The 19,379-nt window shown below is 45.5% G+C and overlaps 1 protein-coding gene across 1 annotated transcript in view; it reads left to right on the top strand.

Moving 5' to 3' along the window:
- Window positions 1–19,379, top strand: part of GALNT17 (polypeptide N-acetylgalactosaminyltransferase 17) — a 216,665-nt gene that overhangs the window by 127,198 nt on the left and 70,088 nt on the right. Inside the window, exon 6 of the mRNA XM_050909051.1 lies at window positions 10,629–10,746. Within this exon, the coding sequence (XP_050765008.1) occupies window positions 10,629–10,746 (118 nt within the window). The remainder of the gene's footprint in view (window positions 1–10,628; window positions 10,747–19,379) is intronic.

Below are 19,379 nucleotides of genomic sequence, written 5' to 3'. Positions count from 1 at the left end.
GATGTGGGAGCTTGGCAAATTAAATGGGAACACTGATTTTCCTGTTCTAGGACACAACACGCTGCCCAAGTCCCATTTTGGGTACCGAGGGGTCTTTGGCAGCTCGGGCCAGAGTGAAGGATTAGGAGGGTTGAATCCTGATCCTTCAGCTCCGGCTTGGTGCTTTAACTGGGGCATGGCTTGTTGCTGCATTGGCCTGAGAGTTGTGTCTGAGCCAAAGAGAAGTTTGTTTACCTGTGAAATTTGTTCACTGCGATTTTTATGCTGGATGGAGAGGAAGAACATGACTGAAAGTCAGCCGCTTTGCTGCCCTTGAGAAAAAATATATTCACATTAAAAAAAGAAAAGTAAATAACATGTTCCTGTTAAGTGCCTGTTAGTTACACATATTACATCTAAAAGTAATTATCATTTAATTAGCAGTCTAGCAACAGCGGAAGGAGATGACGTTACAGTTACATTGCATTTATTACTGATAGCAAGCGAAGGGTCGTATTCCTGATGAAGCAATTCCTGCAGAAGTGATTTGGACCAGCCCTTCGTCAAGTGTGAGTAGCACCATGGAGCCGAACCCACCGGGGCTGGGGACTGCGGTGAGCGGGACGGCAGAGACCCAGAGGTGGTAATAAAATGTGCACACCGCAGGTTTTCCATAATTGATATCTACTTTGTCCATAAGAAATGAGATGCTCGTATTTGAAAACCCATGGGAGTGGGATTAGGGTTAGATATTGGATTAGATGAGCATGTGCAGTCTTTGACACCCAAACTCTGGTCTCCATCCTAGGTATTTCTAAGGATAAACATTTGGTCTTTTTTTTTTTCTTTCCCTTTTCATGCACCAAACATCTTGTTACAAGTCATGGGTCTGAAGTGCCAAAAGATCACGCATTAGAGGAAATAAAGTACAAGAAATCTTTCACCTTCATAGAGGTGAAATCCCAGCATTCACCTGCTCTCATGTCACTGGGATTTTAGAAGTGGTGCAAACGCAAATCCTTAAATCTAGGGCTATATAAAAACATCGTCTTCTTGAGGAACTGGGAATTGGTGTTGGCTGCCTAGCTGTGTGTGTTAAATCCGAGTTATCTGGGAGGACTGGGGAAGGTGCCTCCCGTTCTGCTCAGGGCTGCCCAATGAGGTGGATTTCAGTCGCTGCCAATTAGGAGAAATGAGGTTTTAAACTACTTCTGTTGAAACTTTGAAGCCAGTCCCTGACATTGCCCTGGGGAATTCTGCATCTCCAACGTGGAATAAATAGGTCTGATTTGCATAGACAAACACTACCGTTTTAATGAAAAGTTCACGTGGGATTGAAAACCCCTGAATAAGCTGTTCAGGAGGGTGCTTGCCACTTGCATTGAAGAGGTGACTCATAGTCAGTAGTAGGAAGAGACCGTGACCTCCTGTTGATTAATCTTTAAAGATATGTGTTCTACTTACCTACCCCACGTTAAGCAACAGTAGCTTTCCTGTGCACAATGTGGTAATACACAGCGTGGGGAAGAGACTCTGATTTATGCTCACCTCCTGGCTCAGATTAAAATTACAAAACTGCTTTGTTTTGCTAGAATTTTATCTCATGTTGGTTAACATGTTTTAACTAATGAGATATAAGACAACATCTATTTTCCTAGTGGAGCCAAGGCTTTGTGGCTTAGCTCCTGGGTTTGATTACGAGATGTACTCCGGCTGAATAATTTCTGTGCAAGTAAAATGTAACAGCAATTTCCAGATCTGCTTTGAGTGTAAGACCTTTAGGGGACCAGTCATACAGGAAAAGTAAAACCAGGTTAACTAAATACTGAGCCTTTCTGACTCTTCATCCATGCTAATCTGTGCTCCCCTTTGTATTCTGTCTTGATGTGCAATAGCTTTCCAGACAGGGAAGGTATTTTTCTTGCTATCTCTTCTGCATTTTTCAGTGGCTTCCAATATGAGCCTGTGCATATATGAAAATCATGCTTTTTGTTCACTCGAATCTGAGACTCTGTGTTGTCTCTCCTGTAGAACCGTCCCTAATAAATCACTATGAGTGATCACTGTTATTTCCCCCAATTCTGCCTTTGTGAATAAATGGGACACCGTTAAGGGTCAAACCCCCGGCGTACTGATGTTGCAAACGTGCAGTTGTCCTACAGTGGCTTGTGGGAAGGAGCCTCTCTCCCCTGGGCTCTAGGGAGGCACCTGGGCTCATCGCTGCGGGCCAAAAGGTTCACACCAAGTGTCAAAGACTGGGTTTCCCCCTGAGCGCCTCTCTCTGCGCTGCCTCCAGGAATAGCTCTGCAACTGCCATTAAATTAGCTAAAATGAAGAGCCATCTTTTAAGTATATCCCAAGGGAGAATCCTGTAATTGCAACTATTTCCTCAAAACCGTTCCCGAACAGAGACTGAGTCCCATTTTGAAGGGTAATTATCAAATTTACTTTCTTCAAGGTGACTTCTTCAGGGCTTGTACTCTGAGACTCAAAACTGCACACCTCAAATGCTGCGATGCAGCATTGCTCCCCCGTGTACAGAGAGGGCGCAGGACCAGGGCCAACAGAGTTAGCACCTTGCGCTATTGCCAGCGCCTGGGCAAATGGTACAGCCCAAAATGCCTTCTGCAAATTCTCCTGACCCTGAGCAAGGCTCGCTCCCGTCTTATGGCTGTTGGTCTGGAAGTGTTTCTCAAGGTTGGTGTCTTTTGCTGCGGTCTCAACAAAGATGGCTGTGGCAGATGGTTGGGCAGTTCGCACATGGCCTAAGTGTCTTCTGCTTCCAAGCAGCTGTGGAAGTGGGGTAAGCCCTGATCCATGTAATGGAGATCTTTGGGCCTGGAGTTTTACTTCAGCTGACAAAATACGTAGAGTTGGGGACGATGACTACCTGCACATGAGCATTTTGACTGCCTATAGCAGCACACATCTGTATGAAAACTCCTGCTAAAAGTGCTGAAGAAACGGGAGCATGGAGGTGGGTGCTCAGGCATCCGGTGATTTTTAGTGCTGAGACATCCTTGGGCTTTCTAGAATATACAAGGAAGGAAAAAGCTTTTAGGCAATGACCTCGGCAGCATTTTTTGTCCTGGAGGGGAAATTTTACAGTTGAATTACAGTCCTGAAGCTTGGATGTGTACGTAGAAATCCGCTTTAGGCTCACACGCTGTATCTTAGCACACCTTGGGCACCATAAGGGTGTGCACACAGCTTTTGTTGCTGCTGGTGGCTTAAAGCACGGCTAGAAACAGCAAATTGTGTGTGTAATTCCTTGCTTATAACTACCAGCGCTTTTCTCACCATAGATGACTTAAATTGGGGGGGTCTGGCATACATAACAATATCGGTAGTTAATTCAGCAGCTCCAATGCGGAAGTCACTGAACTGATTTATTGTAAATGCTTTTTCTCAAGAGCATCTAGGTATTATACTCATCTGACAGATGAGGAAGCAGAGGTACAACAAAGTTAAATGCTTTGCCTGAGGTCCCAGAGCAAGCCACTTCTTGACAGGGAAATCGGAGCAGGCATACAACAGTGACAAAGTCAAATCTATCTTGAGCAAGGTCACAGACATGGGTAGACATAATAGGTATTTTTAAAAATACATAGTTTTCACAGCTTCTTTGCCATTAAAAGTTTAAGTCGTATTAATCTCCAGTAAATGCAGAAAAGGCATTCAATCTAGCATCTCTTTTATGTGGTATCTCTTATTTTTAATTTGTTTCGCAGATTCTGTAGTACTTAGCAACAGCGGGAAAATAAACCCATTTGAAACAGACAATTAACCAAGGTCACTGGGCAGGGAAGCTAGAATTATTCAAGAAACAACTATTGCGGATGCCATCCTGGGGATAATATTAAGCAAGGTACGCTGCTGTGGGCTAAAATGCCATTCCTTCGCAGAAATTTTATTACATTCTCGTGAAAGACATCCAGCTTTTATCTGCCCAAGCCATTACACAGGCAGTGAAGGGAAGCTGAGAGCGCGGCTCCTGCCTGACTCCACATCTGCATGTAGATGCCCCGCCGCAGGAGGCAGAAGCAATATATATTTCTCCTTTGGAGATGCACTTCTTGTGTGACATTAGTTTTTGGGCTTTTGCGATCAGCGTCTTGCCCTCGCGCTCGTGCGCTGCTGTTAGCCACCTCCTGCGGCTGCCCTGGTGCTCAAACACTCTTCCATTACTGCAAAGTTCTTAAATTAATGATCTGAAGTTCGCTTTTAAAGCAAATACAGCTCCATAGCACACAGCCAGGCTGTGTCTGCCCTGCATGTTTGCTTTTGGGAGAAGCTGGGACGGGGCTAAGGGGTGAGACAGGGGCACCATGCATTTGTCATTGCAATTGCGGAGCTCGTGGGGAGGAGGGCTGCGAGGGCCAGTGCCAGGCAGGAGGGTGCTGCCTCATCCTCATCCTTTTCCTCACTGGTGCCTCCTGGATGTGGCCAAACCCTCTCTGAGGACAGAGGAAGGGGAGCAAAGCACAGTGGTGGGGTAGAGCTGACAAAGACGACAGGCAGGCCGGGCAGGGCCAAGTTTGTCTTTGGGCCTCTGGTTCGCTCTGCCTGGCCCCGCCGTTTCCCCTGTACAGGGATTTGTCTCGCCTTGGCGTAATCTTGTTTCAGAGAAGAACCACCTCTCCTGTCACAGCCTCGCCACTCCACGGGCCCCAAGGGCCAGATCAGGCTTCACAGGGCAGTTCCCAAGGATGCGGATGGTCACCATGCCAAGTGCAATAGAAAAATGGGCTTGTGTTCCAATTAATTTTTAATTCATTCAGCTCCTCTCCTCTTCCATTTCTCTGCTCCCCCAAACCCGAGGGACCTCAGGTGGCTTTCCTCTGTGGCTTTGCAGTAAGACTGACTGCAGATCCCTGTGAGAACAGGGCATCGCCCAGGGATGGCGGCAGCCCCGGCGTGGTCCTTGGAGCTCTCAGTGGAGACGCTGCCCCTCTGCCACCCCAGAGCCATCCTGCTGCAGTCAGACTGGGCCCAGTGCGTGTTCCGCAGTGGGCTGGACTGGCCAGGAAGGCAGCCAGAGTGGGAGGGCTTCAGCCTGGAGCCCCCTCACGAGGCCAAGCGGTCCCCAAGCCCCCGGGACACAGCTTGTTGCCGGTGGAGCAAAGGGTTTTGCACGGTCTCTGCCCCATGGCGGTCTGCTGCCTGTGGGCAGGGTCTGGTTAACCCTGTCTTATGACCAGAGGGGTCAGTCCTTACTGCCACATACTTGTATTTAATTTCCATGCCCGTATTCTCTTACTATAAACCTGTATTAGTCATCCCGGTCTTTATGTATTCTGCAATACGTTCACTGTGCTACAAATGCAGAAGCACAGAGGTGACGGCACTGACGGTTGTTTCTGTTTGCAAATGTGATCCTTAATTTCATCTATGGCCAAAAGAAAATAAAGTGTTTTATCATACAGGGTCATGTAAAAATAAAGATGGTGTTCTTCCTTACCCTGGTATCATCAGGGAAATAATTGATAGGCCACTAGTTAAAGCCACAGGCTTAATTTGACTGAATTTGATAGTTTACCAGAAATTTTTTACATATTATGAGTTGGTTAAATTTAAGCCATGGAGCTCAGAGTCTCCCAGTGTTTCCTGCTGAGATGCTGGCTCCTGCCAGTGACCCCCAGCTGAAAAGTGGAAAATGGTGTGTGTTTTGATCAAGTCTGAAATCTCAAAATGGAAAATAAGATGTTTGAATTTGGTATGTTAAATTAGGAATGGCAAGCTTGGGAGAGGGACAAATAACACCTTTCTGGGCAGGTAAAGGACCATCCCAAATGTGCTAAATGTGGTGCCGTGTCTCCTAAAGCAGTGGGATTGTGTTGTTGAAGGTGAGCAGCTCCATGATTGAAGTTTATTAAAAACAACAGCAGTTTAATGGAAACTGGACACCCCAGCAGTTCTTAAAGTATATTCTCAGCCTTCTTGCGCTCAGTGGTATGACCGCTAATTATTTTTTTAATATCTTTTTTCTACATATTTTATAACTTGCGCTTTAGTATAAAATTGGAAGCAAAATCCAATTGTGTAGAGAAATTAATTTCCTTGAATTGAAGAAGCAATCTACTTGAGACTTTTTAATCATTAGATGATAACTGTGTACTAAAGAAAGGAAGACCATTAAAGTAACTTAATAGACTAGGATAAACGTTTTTCCCTGTATCTTCTTCATCTTTATTTAGAGATTCACGCTGAGGATATTTCTTAAAAGCTGCTCTTCTTGACCTTTCGTCACTTACTGTAGAGAGGAGCCAACCAAAATAATGGCAAGGAACTAACGCTGTGGATTTCTGGGTACAAAACCAATAATTCTGCTAAACATCTCTGTTCATCCTTTCCTGCCAAATTCTGCTTTTCCTTTCTCATTAAAGAAAGAATAGCTATCGGGACAAATAAAAATGTATTTAGCTGAGCTGTGTGATTTTTAAAAACAAACTGTGCTAATGCTTTTAATTAAGGGGCAGAGGAACAAGAGGCTTTATCAGCTCTTTGTCTGCAGGCCATTATTTCATTGTGGATGGGCTATCTATTATTGTAAACGTCCACCTTTTTGAAGGATTTACGACAAAATCAAATGGTGTTTTTATTTAAATTGTTGAGCGCCGCTTGATTCCTCATTTATTTAATATGAAGGCATTGTTACAAAGAAGAATGTAGCACTTAATTTGTATTGCTTGAGGGACCTCAGATCCGCTCGGGAGTGCTGCTTTGCATGCTTCACGGTATTGTATTGAAAACAGAATGTGCAGCAAAACGAAGAAGAAGAAAATTTGAAGGTGAAGTTACAAAATCCCAATCAGGCTGTTTCCAAGAGCATTTTAGAAAGGATTGGTGACTCTGTGGTCTGTAAATGGAAGTAACGTCGCAAAATAATGATGAAAAAAGCTTTCTTGGGGTCCAGCTCCTGTGCATGGCTGTTGAGCAGCTTCCAGTTCAGAAAACCTTGTTTATCTGGTGGTGAGTTCCCAGTGATCCACATTATTGGGTCAGAAATGCAGTTTCGTTTGTCTGAAATTCACCTGGATTTTTTTCTGGCTTTAACTGTTCTCTGAGTGCCTTTAACAGACCTAACAGGTTTTGACTGGAGAAGTCAAAGGGTCCTGTGCTCCCTGACCTGTTGTTCCCAGTGGAGGAGATGAACTGGGTTATTCATGCTCTGTGTAAAACCAGAGCAACTTACCCTTCTATTTAATTCCAGGAGGTAATCTAGGATAATGAAGCTATTAGATTTGGCATCTGTAACGTGGTTATCATTTCAGAAATAATTGTTTCTGCTAATGGCAGTTAACTTGCTACAAATAAAGCAATAGAATTGAAATCTTAAGTACTAGAGTGGCAGCAAACCATGAAACATTATACCGCTTATTGGAAGGAAGGCCGAGCTTGCTGTCAGGGAAGAAATCTATTGAAAAAACCCCTGATGGATTCCAATTCTAACTAATTTAATATGGCAGCAGCATTCAGCTGTTCTACCAGTCTATTAAAAGTATTAAAATCTCTATAAATACTAATACTTAAGTGGCCAGAACTCTTCATCCAAGGAGCTCGAGGGTTTCACAAAGATTAATTTGGCCGGCTGTTGGCAGAGCCGAGCTGCAGGTCCCTTGGGGGTTATTGAGCCCTGCGGCTGCCTGGGGCGCACTGGGGACCCCAGACGCTCCTCTGGCAGATCGGGGCATTTTGCGTGACGTGGATGGAGAGGTTGAGCGTGGGCCTGATCCTTGCTATCTATAAGCTGTGTCTGGGTATATTTGAAGGTGCTTTCCTCCTCTGCGAGCCGTAACTGCTTAGTTCAGCCTTGAACGTGCTCCACAGCACGGACAAGCCATGAAATGTGCTTTCAGCCAGGACATTAGGGCTGATGTTAAAATACGTGATCCCGTTGCCCCGTTTCTACCTTAAGACCAGGTTCCCTCTGGAGAACGGGCATTTCTAAGTGGTGTGAGATTTCCAGATACACGGGTGTGGTGGGTTGACCCTGGCTGGATGCCAGGTGCCCACCAAAGCTGCTCTGTCGCTCCCCTCCTCAGCTGGACAGGGGAGAGAAAATACAACGAAAGGCTCGTGGGTCGAGATAAGGACAGGGAGAGATCACTCAGCAATTACTGTCACAGGCAAAACAGACTCGACTTGGGGAAATTAGTTTAATTTATTACCAGTCAAATCAGAGTAGGGTAATGAGAAAGAAAAACTAAACCTTAAAACACCTTCCCCCCACCCCTCCCTTCTTCTTGGGGTCAACTTTACTCCTGATTTTCTCTTCCTCCTCATGCTGAGTAGCGCAGGGGGGACGGGGAATGGGGGTTGCGGTCAGCTCATCACACGTTGTCTCTGCCGCTCCTTCCTCCGCAGGGGGAGGGCTCCTCACACTCTTCCCCTGCTCCAGCGTGGGGTCCCTCCCACGGCAGACAGTCCTCCATGAACTTCTCCAACGTGAGTCCTTCCCACGGGCTGCAGTTCTTTGTGAACTGCCCCAGCGTGGGTCCCTTCCACGGGGTGCAGTCCCTCAGGAACAGGCTGCTCCAGCGTGGGTCCCCCGCGGGGTCACAAGCCCTGCCAGCAAACCTGCTCCAGCCTGGGCTCCTCTCTGCACGGGGCCACAGGTCCTGCCAGGAGCCTGCTCCAGCGTGGGCTTCCCACGGGGTCCCAGCCTCCTTCGGGCATCCCCCTGCTCCGGCGTGGGGTCCTCCACGGGCTGCGGGTGGAGATCTGCTCCACCGTGGACCTCCATGGGCTGCCGGGGGACAGCCTGCCTCACCATGGTCTTCCCCACGGGCTGCAGGGGAATCTCCGCTCCGGCGCCTGGAGCACCTCCTCCCCCTCCTTCTTCACTGACCTTGGTGGCTGCAGAGTTCTTTCTCTCACATATTCTCACTCCTCTCTCCGGCTGCAATTATTACTCTCCGTAACTTCTTTTCCCTTTCTTAAATCTGTTATCCCAGAGGCGCTACCACCTTCGCTGATGGGCTCGGCGCTGGCCAGCAGCGGGTCTGTCTTGGAGCCGGCTGGTGTGGCTCTGTTGGACATAGGGGAAGCTTCTGGCAGCTTCTCACAGAAGCCACCCCTGTAGCCCCCCCACTACCAAAACCGTTCCACGCAAACCCAATACAACAGGCTACCATTGGTGTTACACCCTGCGAGTCTTCCCCAGGCAGCACGAGGCAAGTGTCCCCTAGGCCCAGGCGAGGAGCTGCAGAGGTGGTGGCCATCCCATCCTCCATGGTGGAGCTTCCCCCTGCTCAAAGCTTTGAGCTCAGGGCGGGTGGCTGGGGTCCCATAGCTCCCCGTAAGAGCAGACTCTGGCAGTACCTTGGCATGGCTTACCTGTGAAATTCATTGTCTCCTCCCTGCTGATCCCTTTAAGTGGATCCTTGGGGTTTTTTTCTTTACAGCATGGATTGAAATGAAAGCAAGTTAAAGGGGAGAGTGGTTTTTATATTTCTATTTTAGTACAGAAAATATCACAGGGGGTAAACTTTCCACATACCATAACCGCAACAGATTAGTGTATCCCCAAGCAGCAAGAGCATAATGATATGGTTTTGTTCAGTGCTGTGCTCTGTGGCAAAGTGTAATTTTATGGAGAGGGTCACAAGTGTTTAACCACTCAAAAAATACCCCCAAATGTGATCTCAGCTTGCACAAATCAGAGCAGCATCCTCATCTCAGGGAAGCTGTATCAGATGGAGATCTGGTCCAGTATTTTGCAAGGTAATGAGGGAGGGACGGTGAATGTGCCCATGGCAGCTAGGTTAGTAAACACAACCATCTATTATGTCCTTGAAATTGCATAGTTATTATAAATTAACCCCTGACACTGAGTTTTTCCTCAATCTTTCTGCTATTCTATTGATGTCAGTATTGTTAGTGCTGCTCTCATTTTTCTCTATTATTTTCCCTGACTGGACACTGTGCTTGGCTGCTCTTGCAGAGGTGGAGCCGAGCAGCGCCGTTAGCTGGAGGGCACGAGGTTTTGCAGGATGAACGTGACAACTTCATCTCTAAGCCAGAGCCCCGTCGATATTGGTGGAACTGGGCAAATGACACAGCAGATGTTTCTGCAAACAGTTGTCTTGAGTTTTTAAAGGATTTGTTTCTGCAGATTTGCAGTTTAGCTTGTTGTCGCTGGTTGGTGATGACTCCTTTGTGATATAGTATAAAGATCCCAATCAGAAACCCTGTTTCACAGGATACCGTAAAAACTAGTGTCTGTCCCGAAGTCTGCTCTGTTACTACACATGCTAGAAGAAAGTAAGAGAAAGGAAATGCCTTTATTACGTTGCCTTCACTTACGGGGAATGGAAACCCAAAGAAGTTGTGCCCTTGCCCATGGACACACCAAGGTGTTTGCGACAGAGCCAAGACCTGAAAGCTTTTCAGTAATTTAGTCCCAGGAGAACTCTTTCTCCAGTCTGTACACAGTGAAATGAACTTGAATTTTGGACAATTTCATTGCAGTGGTAAAATAATGTCTTCAAAGGATAGAGCTCACTCATCGGCGCGAAGTCTCTGGGATAACCGGTGGCAGGAAACATCTGAGGCCAACAGGAGCTTTGCAGAAATTAGCCCTCGGTCCCTTAAAAATTGGAAAATGTCAATAATTGTGCATTTCTGTTGTTTTTCTCTTCATACAGGACGCCGGCGATGATCGGTTGCTCATTTGTTGTGCACAGAAAATTCTTTGGAGAGATTGGGCTTCTCGATCCTGGGATGGATGTGTACGGTGGGGAGAACATAGAGCTCGGCATCAAGGTTTGTGACACATCTGCAAGAAAAATTGCACCTAATGTTATTTAAGGAACCCAAAGCAACACTTTTAACAAGTTAGCATAAACAGTTACTAGAATGCTTCAGGGGAACTGAGAATTGATGTGTTTTACAGCATTTTAATTTAAGTTTAAGGGGGGAGAATGACTTGCTTTTAGGGGTGAGTGTAGTTTTTTTCCTTGGATTCTTATCTGTCTGACCTGATGCAAAAAGCTACTGAGATGAAATAGCATGCCAACATAAACAGGCCCTGGTCACATTGTCACACCGTTGCTATAAGTTATAAATATCTTAAATACCAGGAAAATATAGTGCCATTTCTGTCATGTGAACAGTCTTAGGGGGCTGGTGGGACTCTTGTGAGTATCTCAAGAACACACAAAGCCTGAAAATATTTTACAGGCATTTAGCATCTGCAAATAAAGTATGTTCATAAACAGGCAAAATGTACTTTTAAAAGTGAAACACTAATAGCCATGTTTTTAGAGCTGCCTCAGTGCATCCACGCAGACATTCATCGTTGCAGAATCCACTGTAATAACATCACTTGATTACGATGTACAATATTAGATGTCGCTTAGTGATTCAAGTGTTTGCATACAGTGAAGTGATTCATAAGCAGTGAATTCAATGTTCAGAAGCAACTTGGGATGGCAAAGTCTATGGAGATTCTTCCAGGCATCTTTTAGAGTACAGCACTTGTACGTTAACAAGCTGATAGGGAGAGGCTTGAGACTTATAACTGGAAAATTGAATTGACTATGCTGTTGTAAAAATGAAAAATCATTGTTCAGTTCATAGATTTACCAGAGGATATTTGCTTTGCTGGCAAATCAGAAGAAACTTAAGAAATCTATTGTTATTGGCTACAGGGAGCAATAATCTCACTTAAACAAGGGAATAGAAATTAAAGGCTTTAAATATGCCACATAGCTCTTCTCCATATGAAGTAATTATTGCACATCATCATTGTGCACATCATCAGCTCGCTTCTTAGGCCTAGAGAGATCCCGCTCTAAACCAAGCTTCTCTTGTGGCTATCCTTATTTGTTTGTTTGTGGGATTTTTTTAATAATATCATTGTAGAACTAGTCTTCTCACAATTATTAATTCAACCCATCTGCTGGGTTTTTTGGGGATTTCATGGAAGATTGGCTTCTTAACTGGAAAAATAAGATGGATGTCTCAGGGACAAGTGACGAGCATATGTCCTCTTCTTTTTCACATGCTGGACTTTTTAGAAAAGCTATCTAATAAACATCCTTTTGGAAAAAAAAAATCTCTGTCTTCCCCAAGTAACTTTCCCAAGCTTGCGTTTCTAACCCATATGTTTCCCTGCTGTTTGCACACTCATATGCTGTGTGCTGTGGTCAAGGTTTTTAAAATACTGGTGGTTTTGAGAGCCAAAATACTTAGAAAATCCACCTTGTAAGACTATGTAGAAAGTAGATTTTCAAAGATTCCTGAGCTCCAAAAATCAGTCTCTGTGCAAGTGTCTTATTTAGCGACCACGAGCTCATGGCACATCAGTCCCATTTAATATACGTTGGCTGTTGTGTGTGCAGGTCAGGTAGCTCATACGGAGAGTGGTCCTGGAGATGGTGTGTCTGCGATTGCCAGATACTTGAGTTCCACTTCATAGTAAGATTTCAGTTATAAATAGTTTATCCAAGGCTAGTCGTTGTATGTGTAAGGAAACAGAGAGTTGTTGTGGATTCAGGTAGATGTCAGGTCTCAGATAGATGTATCTGTTTCTAATAGTCCTGATGTACAAAGGTTGCCAGCCGTTCCTCACGTGCTTGCAACCTGCCATGGCTGGGGTCTGTAGCAGCTATATCACATTGCCGGTAATGTAGGACTCTCTATTAATAAAATTGTTTTAAAGGATCAACTTGAATAGAAAATTATTAGGCTTTTTGTGGGCGTTTTGCTATTTTGCCTGGTCAGTGGCTGTCTGTAGTCGGAAAAGTAATTCGGTGGTTCCTTGTTTGTTCCAGTGATTCTTGGATGAAAATAAATACAGCAAGTATTTCTTTTTTTTTTCATGATGGTGCAAGTTCTGTCATCTTTCTGAGAATCATGTGGCATTTTTTAAACATTATATTCTTGTATCACCCAAAACACTCAAAGAACAAAAATCAGCTAATAAACCCATCAAGGCTACGAGGACATGGAAAAATTAGTGTTTTGGGCAAAAGCACAAGCTAACTATATTATGGTAAAATTAAATGCAAGTAATCTGAATAACAAAATGAAGTAAATGAGAAGGTTGGGCTGTCCTAACCTAGAAGGGCCAAGGCCATATACTGTACAAGAGTCTTGTTTTATTAATGTGCTTCAAATATTCTAAAATAAGCCGTACTGTACCTATGTGTGGTGAAATACACAGGCCATATGTTTCTTTCAGCTGCTGAATTCAGTTAGCTAAATGAGAAAGTTCCTGCATGAGCCACTTAAAAAAATAAACCCCTGTTACTCACATTCACAGAGGTGGCTCTGGGCTCGCTGCTGTCCTGTACGTGCTGGGAAGCTTCCTCGGATTGCTCAGATGATGATAATAATAAAGCCATTAAGCATATTGCTGCCCCAGGCAAATTCCTGTTCTGCTTGCGGGGTAGCTTTGGCCCTGACAAGGGGAACATGCTGTTCTCTGTATTATTGTATTTTCTTTTCTCACACTGGAGTGTCTCCAGAAGGTTGTGCTTATTCACTCCTCTAGTCCGAGGCAGAATTGAGTCTAATGCCCCTTTTCTTGGCAGAGAGTGGAGAAGTGTTTGCTAAGCAAGGCGGTTTAGGCTAATATTTCAACTGAGAGGTTTTCAACGCGCTTTTTTTTCCTTCCCCCTGCCCACCCTCCCCCCAAGTGTGCCTTGCAATCAAATTATAATAGCATCAGGTTTTTCTTACTGTGTTGACAGCCACAAGGAGCAAATATTGATCTGTTCCTGCGTTAAGTCCCCCCAGCAGACCGTTTGTGGAAATCTCTTCCACGTAGGGAGAGCAAGTATCGCTCCAAGCTCCCACTGCCCGTCCTGGGGAGCGTGCGGGTGCTGGGGACCACGGCCTGGCCCCTTCCCTGGGCCCAGCTCCTGCTGGTGGTCCCAGAAAGAATAACCTACTCTCTCTGAACAAGCTTTGAGCCAACTCTTTTTACCCTTTGCTATACTGAACCAGTTTCTGCTCTGATTTTATAAACCTGGTGTCCAATTTCCAGGGCTTGAAAGTGTTGATGCTGCTCTGGGTCCCCGCCAGCTCCACATGTGAATTTTGGCGCAGAGGCTTCTCTGACCGTCTCCGCTCCTTCTGTTGAAAATTTTTCTTTTATTTTAAAACTGTTTGTGGCCCTGGCTTTTAGTGACTGTGTGACTAAGTGGGAAGACTGCTTTTGCTGCGTGTCTCACTTTTTCTCTGCAGGGGAGGTTTCATGGGTTTTCGTGGTTAGTCACAGACATTCACTAAAGATGCTCCATAAAATTGCGCGTGTCTATTTGAATAAAGATGCAAAAGTCTGTTGCGTGACTGTTGCCATGATTTCAAAGTCTGGGATGGGTTACAAGGTTGTTTTCAGAGTATTTTGCTTCTGTCATGCATTGCTAATTAAACTTATTTGAGTTGTCTTTTAGAGATTAATTTAATCAATAAGGATATTATTACTACTTTGATGGTATCATTTGTACAAATTGTCACTTGAAGAAAGCAATTAACTGAGAATGCTTATTAGCTGATCCATCCCACACCTTATTTGTGTAGTAAGAATCGATTATTGAATTCATTAAGAAAAGCACAATTCAGGGATCCCTTTGAGGTTTAATGACTGACTTGAGCTACTTTTTACTATGAATGTTAAATTGTCTGAAGTTTGCGTTGGATCTTTTTAAACCATTTCCAGAGGAAAAGCACAGCATGTCCTCTTAATATCCCAGATTTTTTTCCCCAGATTTGTCATCTACATTCAACAAGCCAGATTTCTGGTGCTGCCAAGCCAGCAGTTGCACGCATGGAGCAGGCAGAGTTGCATCCGTGTGCGTAGGTGTAAGGGCTGGGAATATGGAGCTTTGAAAATCAAATGGGTACAACGAGGGCATTCAGCGTATTGTTGTTAGTGGTGATTTCTTTAATAATCAGACTCTCATCCTGCAGCCGCTTAGGCACAAAAGTAACCTCATTGCACTGGCAGTGACATTGATCCTCTCCCAGAGGGTACCGTGCCTGTGTACCCTTCAGTCTTTCAGAAACCCTTAAAATAGATTAAATAGCATTTTAATAGTACAAATCTCTTGTGTGTGTTTCATCCATGAAGGAGCCCATTTTGTTTATATGAGTACAATTATTCATATGCTGAAATGTTGAAAGGGTCAGGGGAAAAAAAAAAAAGGCAAGCTATCAAATAGGTATATTTAAATTCCACAAGGGAGCTTGGCTCTTTCTGCATTCAGAAAATCAAATCCTTCTCTTCCTGCATACATTTTCCATAAAATTATGGCTATATCTTTTTGTTAAGAAGAAAACAGTGAGAGTATTTAGAGCAAGCGGTTCTTTCAGCATCCGTGGCTTCGTTAGGTCTGAGGTGAGGGAGGGGCAGCTTGTATCCAGCCCCATGGGAGGCAGAAAATCCCCCCCCCGTGGGGTGCTGGGTGGGAGCAGAGGAAGGATGTCATGACAGGGCTATGAGTCACGAGAAAGATGTTTTGATTTTTTTTCCTCTCTTTTTGTAAAAAAAATATGCTAGCACAGGCTTGCCTTCCCAGCTCAACTGGGAACACAGGCTCTGATGTGGGTACGCAAGCGTAATGGGGAGCGCATAAACACCATTGCTGGATGGATATTGGGCTAGGTTTCTACGTGCATGAACCTAATATCTAAATAGTTAGTGCCTGTCATCAAAATGTAAAAATATCCCTGGTTAGGATGGAATTTATTTTTATAATGTCAGCCAAACATGCAGACATCTAATATCAGGTGTCACGTTTTGACTCTGCAGTGTGTGTTACTGCTGTCGTTCAAAATGTTTTGCCGGGGCTTTTTGTTTGATCATCTTCAAATGTCTCTCTCTCTCTCAGTTCTTCTGATTAATATATTAAAGTCTGGGTGCAGGCAGAGATAGCTGACGGTAGGCAGCACCTGAAATCCCTTTTTAACCACCCTGTCCATCAGCGCCTGGGCGTGAATTCCAGCGTTAGTCCGGTGACTGTCATGTCTGCTGGCTTCACCAGCCGCCGTGCGATGCACGCGTGTGCCGAGGCTTGCAGGATGCAGCGCGTGGTGGGATCCGGGAGATCTGCGATGATGCGTTGTTACATTTTTTATCACTTTGAAAAATAGGAAGCTGAAAAGCATGTAATTTATTCATAAGGCTTTATTAGGCTTGTGAGGGTTCACTGAGATGCAGTAGTTAGGGTTGAATCAAGTTTCTCATGATGCGCAGGGTTTTTTTTCCCCGTCTGCACCTAGCTTTGCTGAGACTGAAGTAATCATGAAATTACACATGCGGCAGCGAAGGGTTTTTTTGGGAAGTGTGGGAACAAATCAGCCCGAACTTCTGAAGGAAGGACTTTGAGGAGCACAGAGAGGATTTGCTGCGAGATGCTGCCCAAGCTTTATTTTGTGGTTGGTTGCAGGAGGTGTCGGCGCATCTGTTTGCAAGGAAGGAGAGAACACGCCGGTGAATAGTTGAAGGCTTTGGGGTAGAATTATCAGATGCCAGTTGATTATCTGGGGAGTATGTACTGTTCAAATATCCACTCTTTTGACATTTCTGAGAATTTATACTGAGGACTGCAGTCTTGGTCAGATGGAGATGATGCAGAAGTCAGTGGCAGCGGTGGGGGATGCTTGAGTGGGGCTGTTGGCAGGAGGGGAAGGGGATGAAACTCTGGGCTCACCTATCAGGGAAAGAAATGTTGGAGTTAGAGCAAGACTCAGTTTGAAAAGTTGGGGGCTAAACCATGGTAAAAGCAAGAGAGGAACCACTAAAGCCCGGGGAAGTTTTATTTAGCAGACATAAGAGTTACAGTTGGCCCAGCCTGATCTGCAGGATGAAGCTGCGTAGGGATGGATCACATCTCCCTCCTCTCTCTCCAGGCACAAAAAGCCTCCCGATAGCATGGAGCGGCCGTAGCAGCGGTGAGTTTGATGCAGGCTATCACAGACCTGCCGATGGCTTGCCAAGACCCTAGAGGCTCCTGCGGTTTAGGAAACATTAAAAAACCAACCGAACAAAAAAACCCCACAAACACCTCCCCCCACCCCCCACCCCCCCCAAACTTGCCAACAATATGAACTCAAGATCAGCTTTTAAAAATCAGTCAGGAACCAAAATCCACTTAGAAATTGGGGCCTAAGGCTTGTTTCCAAATAAAAATCATGTTAACCTGGAACAAAATAAGAGGCAGAGTAGGACTGACCTTGGAAAAGGTCTTAGAAATATAGCTTTAGAAATAGTGATACACCGGTAATACATTACCTTCGTGTACAGCCACAGTCTGTTTATTTGTACCTGGATCCCTGTTAGAGAAGTTGATTTTGCTCTTCAGAGTGATTGTTGTGTGGTTGGAGGAAATATATCCACCACTGAACAATATGCAATCACTGCCTGCATTTATTTTAAGAGCAGGAATCAGTAGAAGTATGAATTCAGATCCTATGTTTGGCATTTTAGTTGTCAGCTCAGTATTTACTGTAGGTGCTTGAAGATGCTTTATAAGAAGCTCTGGTGTAGTTTTCCAAACTGGTAAAATGCTTTTCATCACAACCACCTCCATGGAAATGGAGCTGTATTTTGATTATTTCTAAACAGGCTGTAACCTCTGTGCTGGGAGCCGGAGAGCAGCTCTGCTCTCGCCGCCGCAGCGCTTGGGCGGTTTATAGCTATCCCTCCTCGGGAAAGGAAATTGCAGGCAGGCAGGCAGCCGCAGAGCTCCCCTCTCTCTCTTTCCTCTTGATAGAAAATGATTTGTCATCCCTGCCTGTTATCCACTGACAGATGGGGACAGGTAGAGGGGGGGAAGGGACCGCTATTTTCACCCCAGTTGATTGTAGTGTTTTTACTGACAAGTTGATTTTTATGCCGGGAAGACACTGATTGTCTTGGCTGGGAAACATGATAACTCCTCCCGTGCAATAGGCTCTGTGTTGCAGTTGAGATTCACTAGTGGATGAAGAAATCCATTTTAGGACTCAGCCATGCCTTATCTTCGCTTGGAACTCTGGCAGGTGTTAGCTTTTTACGGATTTTTCACAGGATCGGTGCCTCTGGCAAGCGGTGGTTAGGGATCTGCCAGACGTTGGTTTAACACACTGGACCATAGTCGGAGTCCACCCTGGTCACCCTGGGGTCAGGGCCCGGGTGGAGAAAGTCAGATGTGGAGAGCAGCCACAGCACCTCCACAGCTAAAGGGGCTGTGGAGAGCAAGGGCAAGTGGCCATGCAGGTTAGTAGAGACTTAGCAAAGTTTGGTTTATTTATGCTTTTCACCAATGGATTTTAGAAAATGGAGCCTAAATCCTGAGGGAGGTTCTGCAGCATTCATCTTTGGTCTAACTCTGCTCCTCCTACTGAACAGAGCTGTTCCCATGTTGCTCTTTCCACTGAATTTTGTGGAAATTTGAATTTGAATTTCCACTGCTATAGGATTTGGACCACACTGACGTTGTCCGGTGAGGTTGCTCCAGGGGCTCCTCAAGCACGGGTGCTCACACCTCTGCCCACATGCAGGCTGTGGGCATCAAAGACACCTCCTGTATCCCCAAGACAGATTGATTTCCCCCACCCCCACCCCGTCACACACTGTGTTTCTTGGGCATGGCACCCATTCCACAAGCCCTTTAACTTCTCCTGGGCTTCTAGCTCTCCGTCCTCTGTGGAGAAAGATGTGGCAAAGGAGGCACCCTGAGTCTCTGCCTTATCACCCTTTCCTGCGTGTTGGTCAGGGGTGCATCCATTCCTGGCCATGTTCCCTCAATATTTTATGTAGAAACGCCTGAACCCTGCTAGGTGTGGGGTTGGGGCAGGGGCTCAGGGTGCCTCACCATCCATGTTTTGTATCATGGCTGTTGGGATAAAACACGGCAGATACGTAGCGCCTGCTGCCAATGCATGGTCTGCTCTGAGATTTGCGCCATTCTGGGCTCTGGTGAAGATGTTTGCAAGATGGATTTCGGTTATCTGGCAGCCCTGGCTTTGATGCTCAGGCAATGGTTTCCCTTCATCTCCAGCCCCAGAGATACCTGCAGTGCCGCCCTATGTGTCTCATCCAGCCAGCCCTTGCTGTTGTGGGGAAGACTCCAGAGACTTTCCCGTAGCAGGAGACTTTTCTTGGCTGGCTGGGCAGGGGTGTCGCAGCACACTGAAATATGGGATCCAGGTTGCATCTTTGAGGTACATCATTAGGCATTTTAAGGACTGTGTGGGCCAGAGGTTTGTTGTGCTGACATTCACCATAGGCTGGTGTGTCTGGGAGGCGAAGGAGTTGGCATGGGTGATGCCAGCAGGCTTGGCGCAGCCACGCTTTGGCTCTCACCCTCCGTGTTCTTGCAGGGAAATAAATTACCTAAGTCCTCTTAAACAGCAGTGATGGGTATGAGCAGCTGAAGAAGGATTCCCATATCGTTTCAACTGAC

The sequence above is a fragment of the Gymnogyps californianus genome, chromosome 20 (assembly GCF_018139145.2).
Source record: "Gymnogyps californianus isolate 813 chromosome 20, ASM1813914v2, whole genome shotgun sequence".
Taxonomy (NCBI): Eukaryota; Metazoa; Chordata; class Aves; order Accipitriformes; family Cathartidae; genus Gymnogyps; species Gymnogyps californianus.
This window is presented reverse-complemented; position numbering and strand designations above follow the sequence as displayed.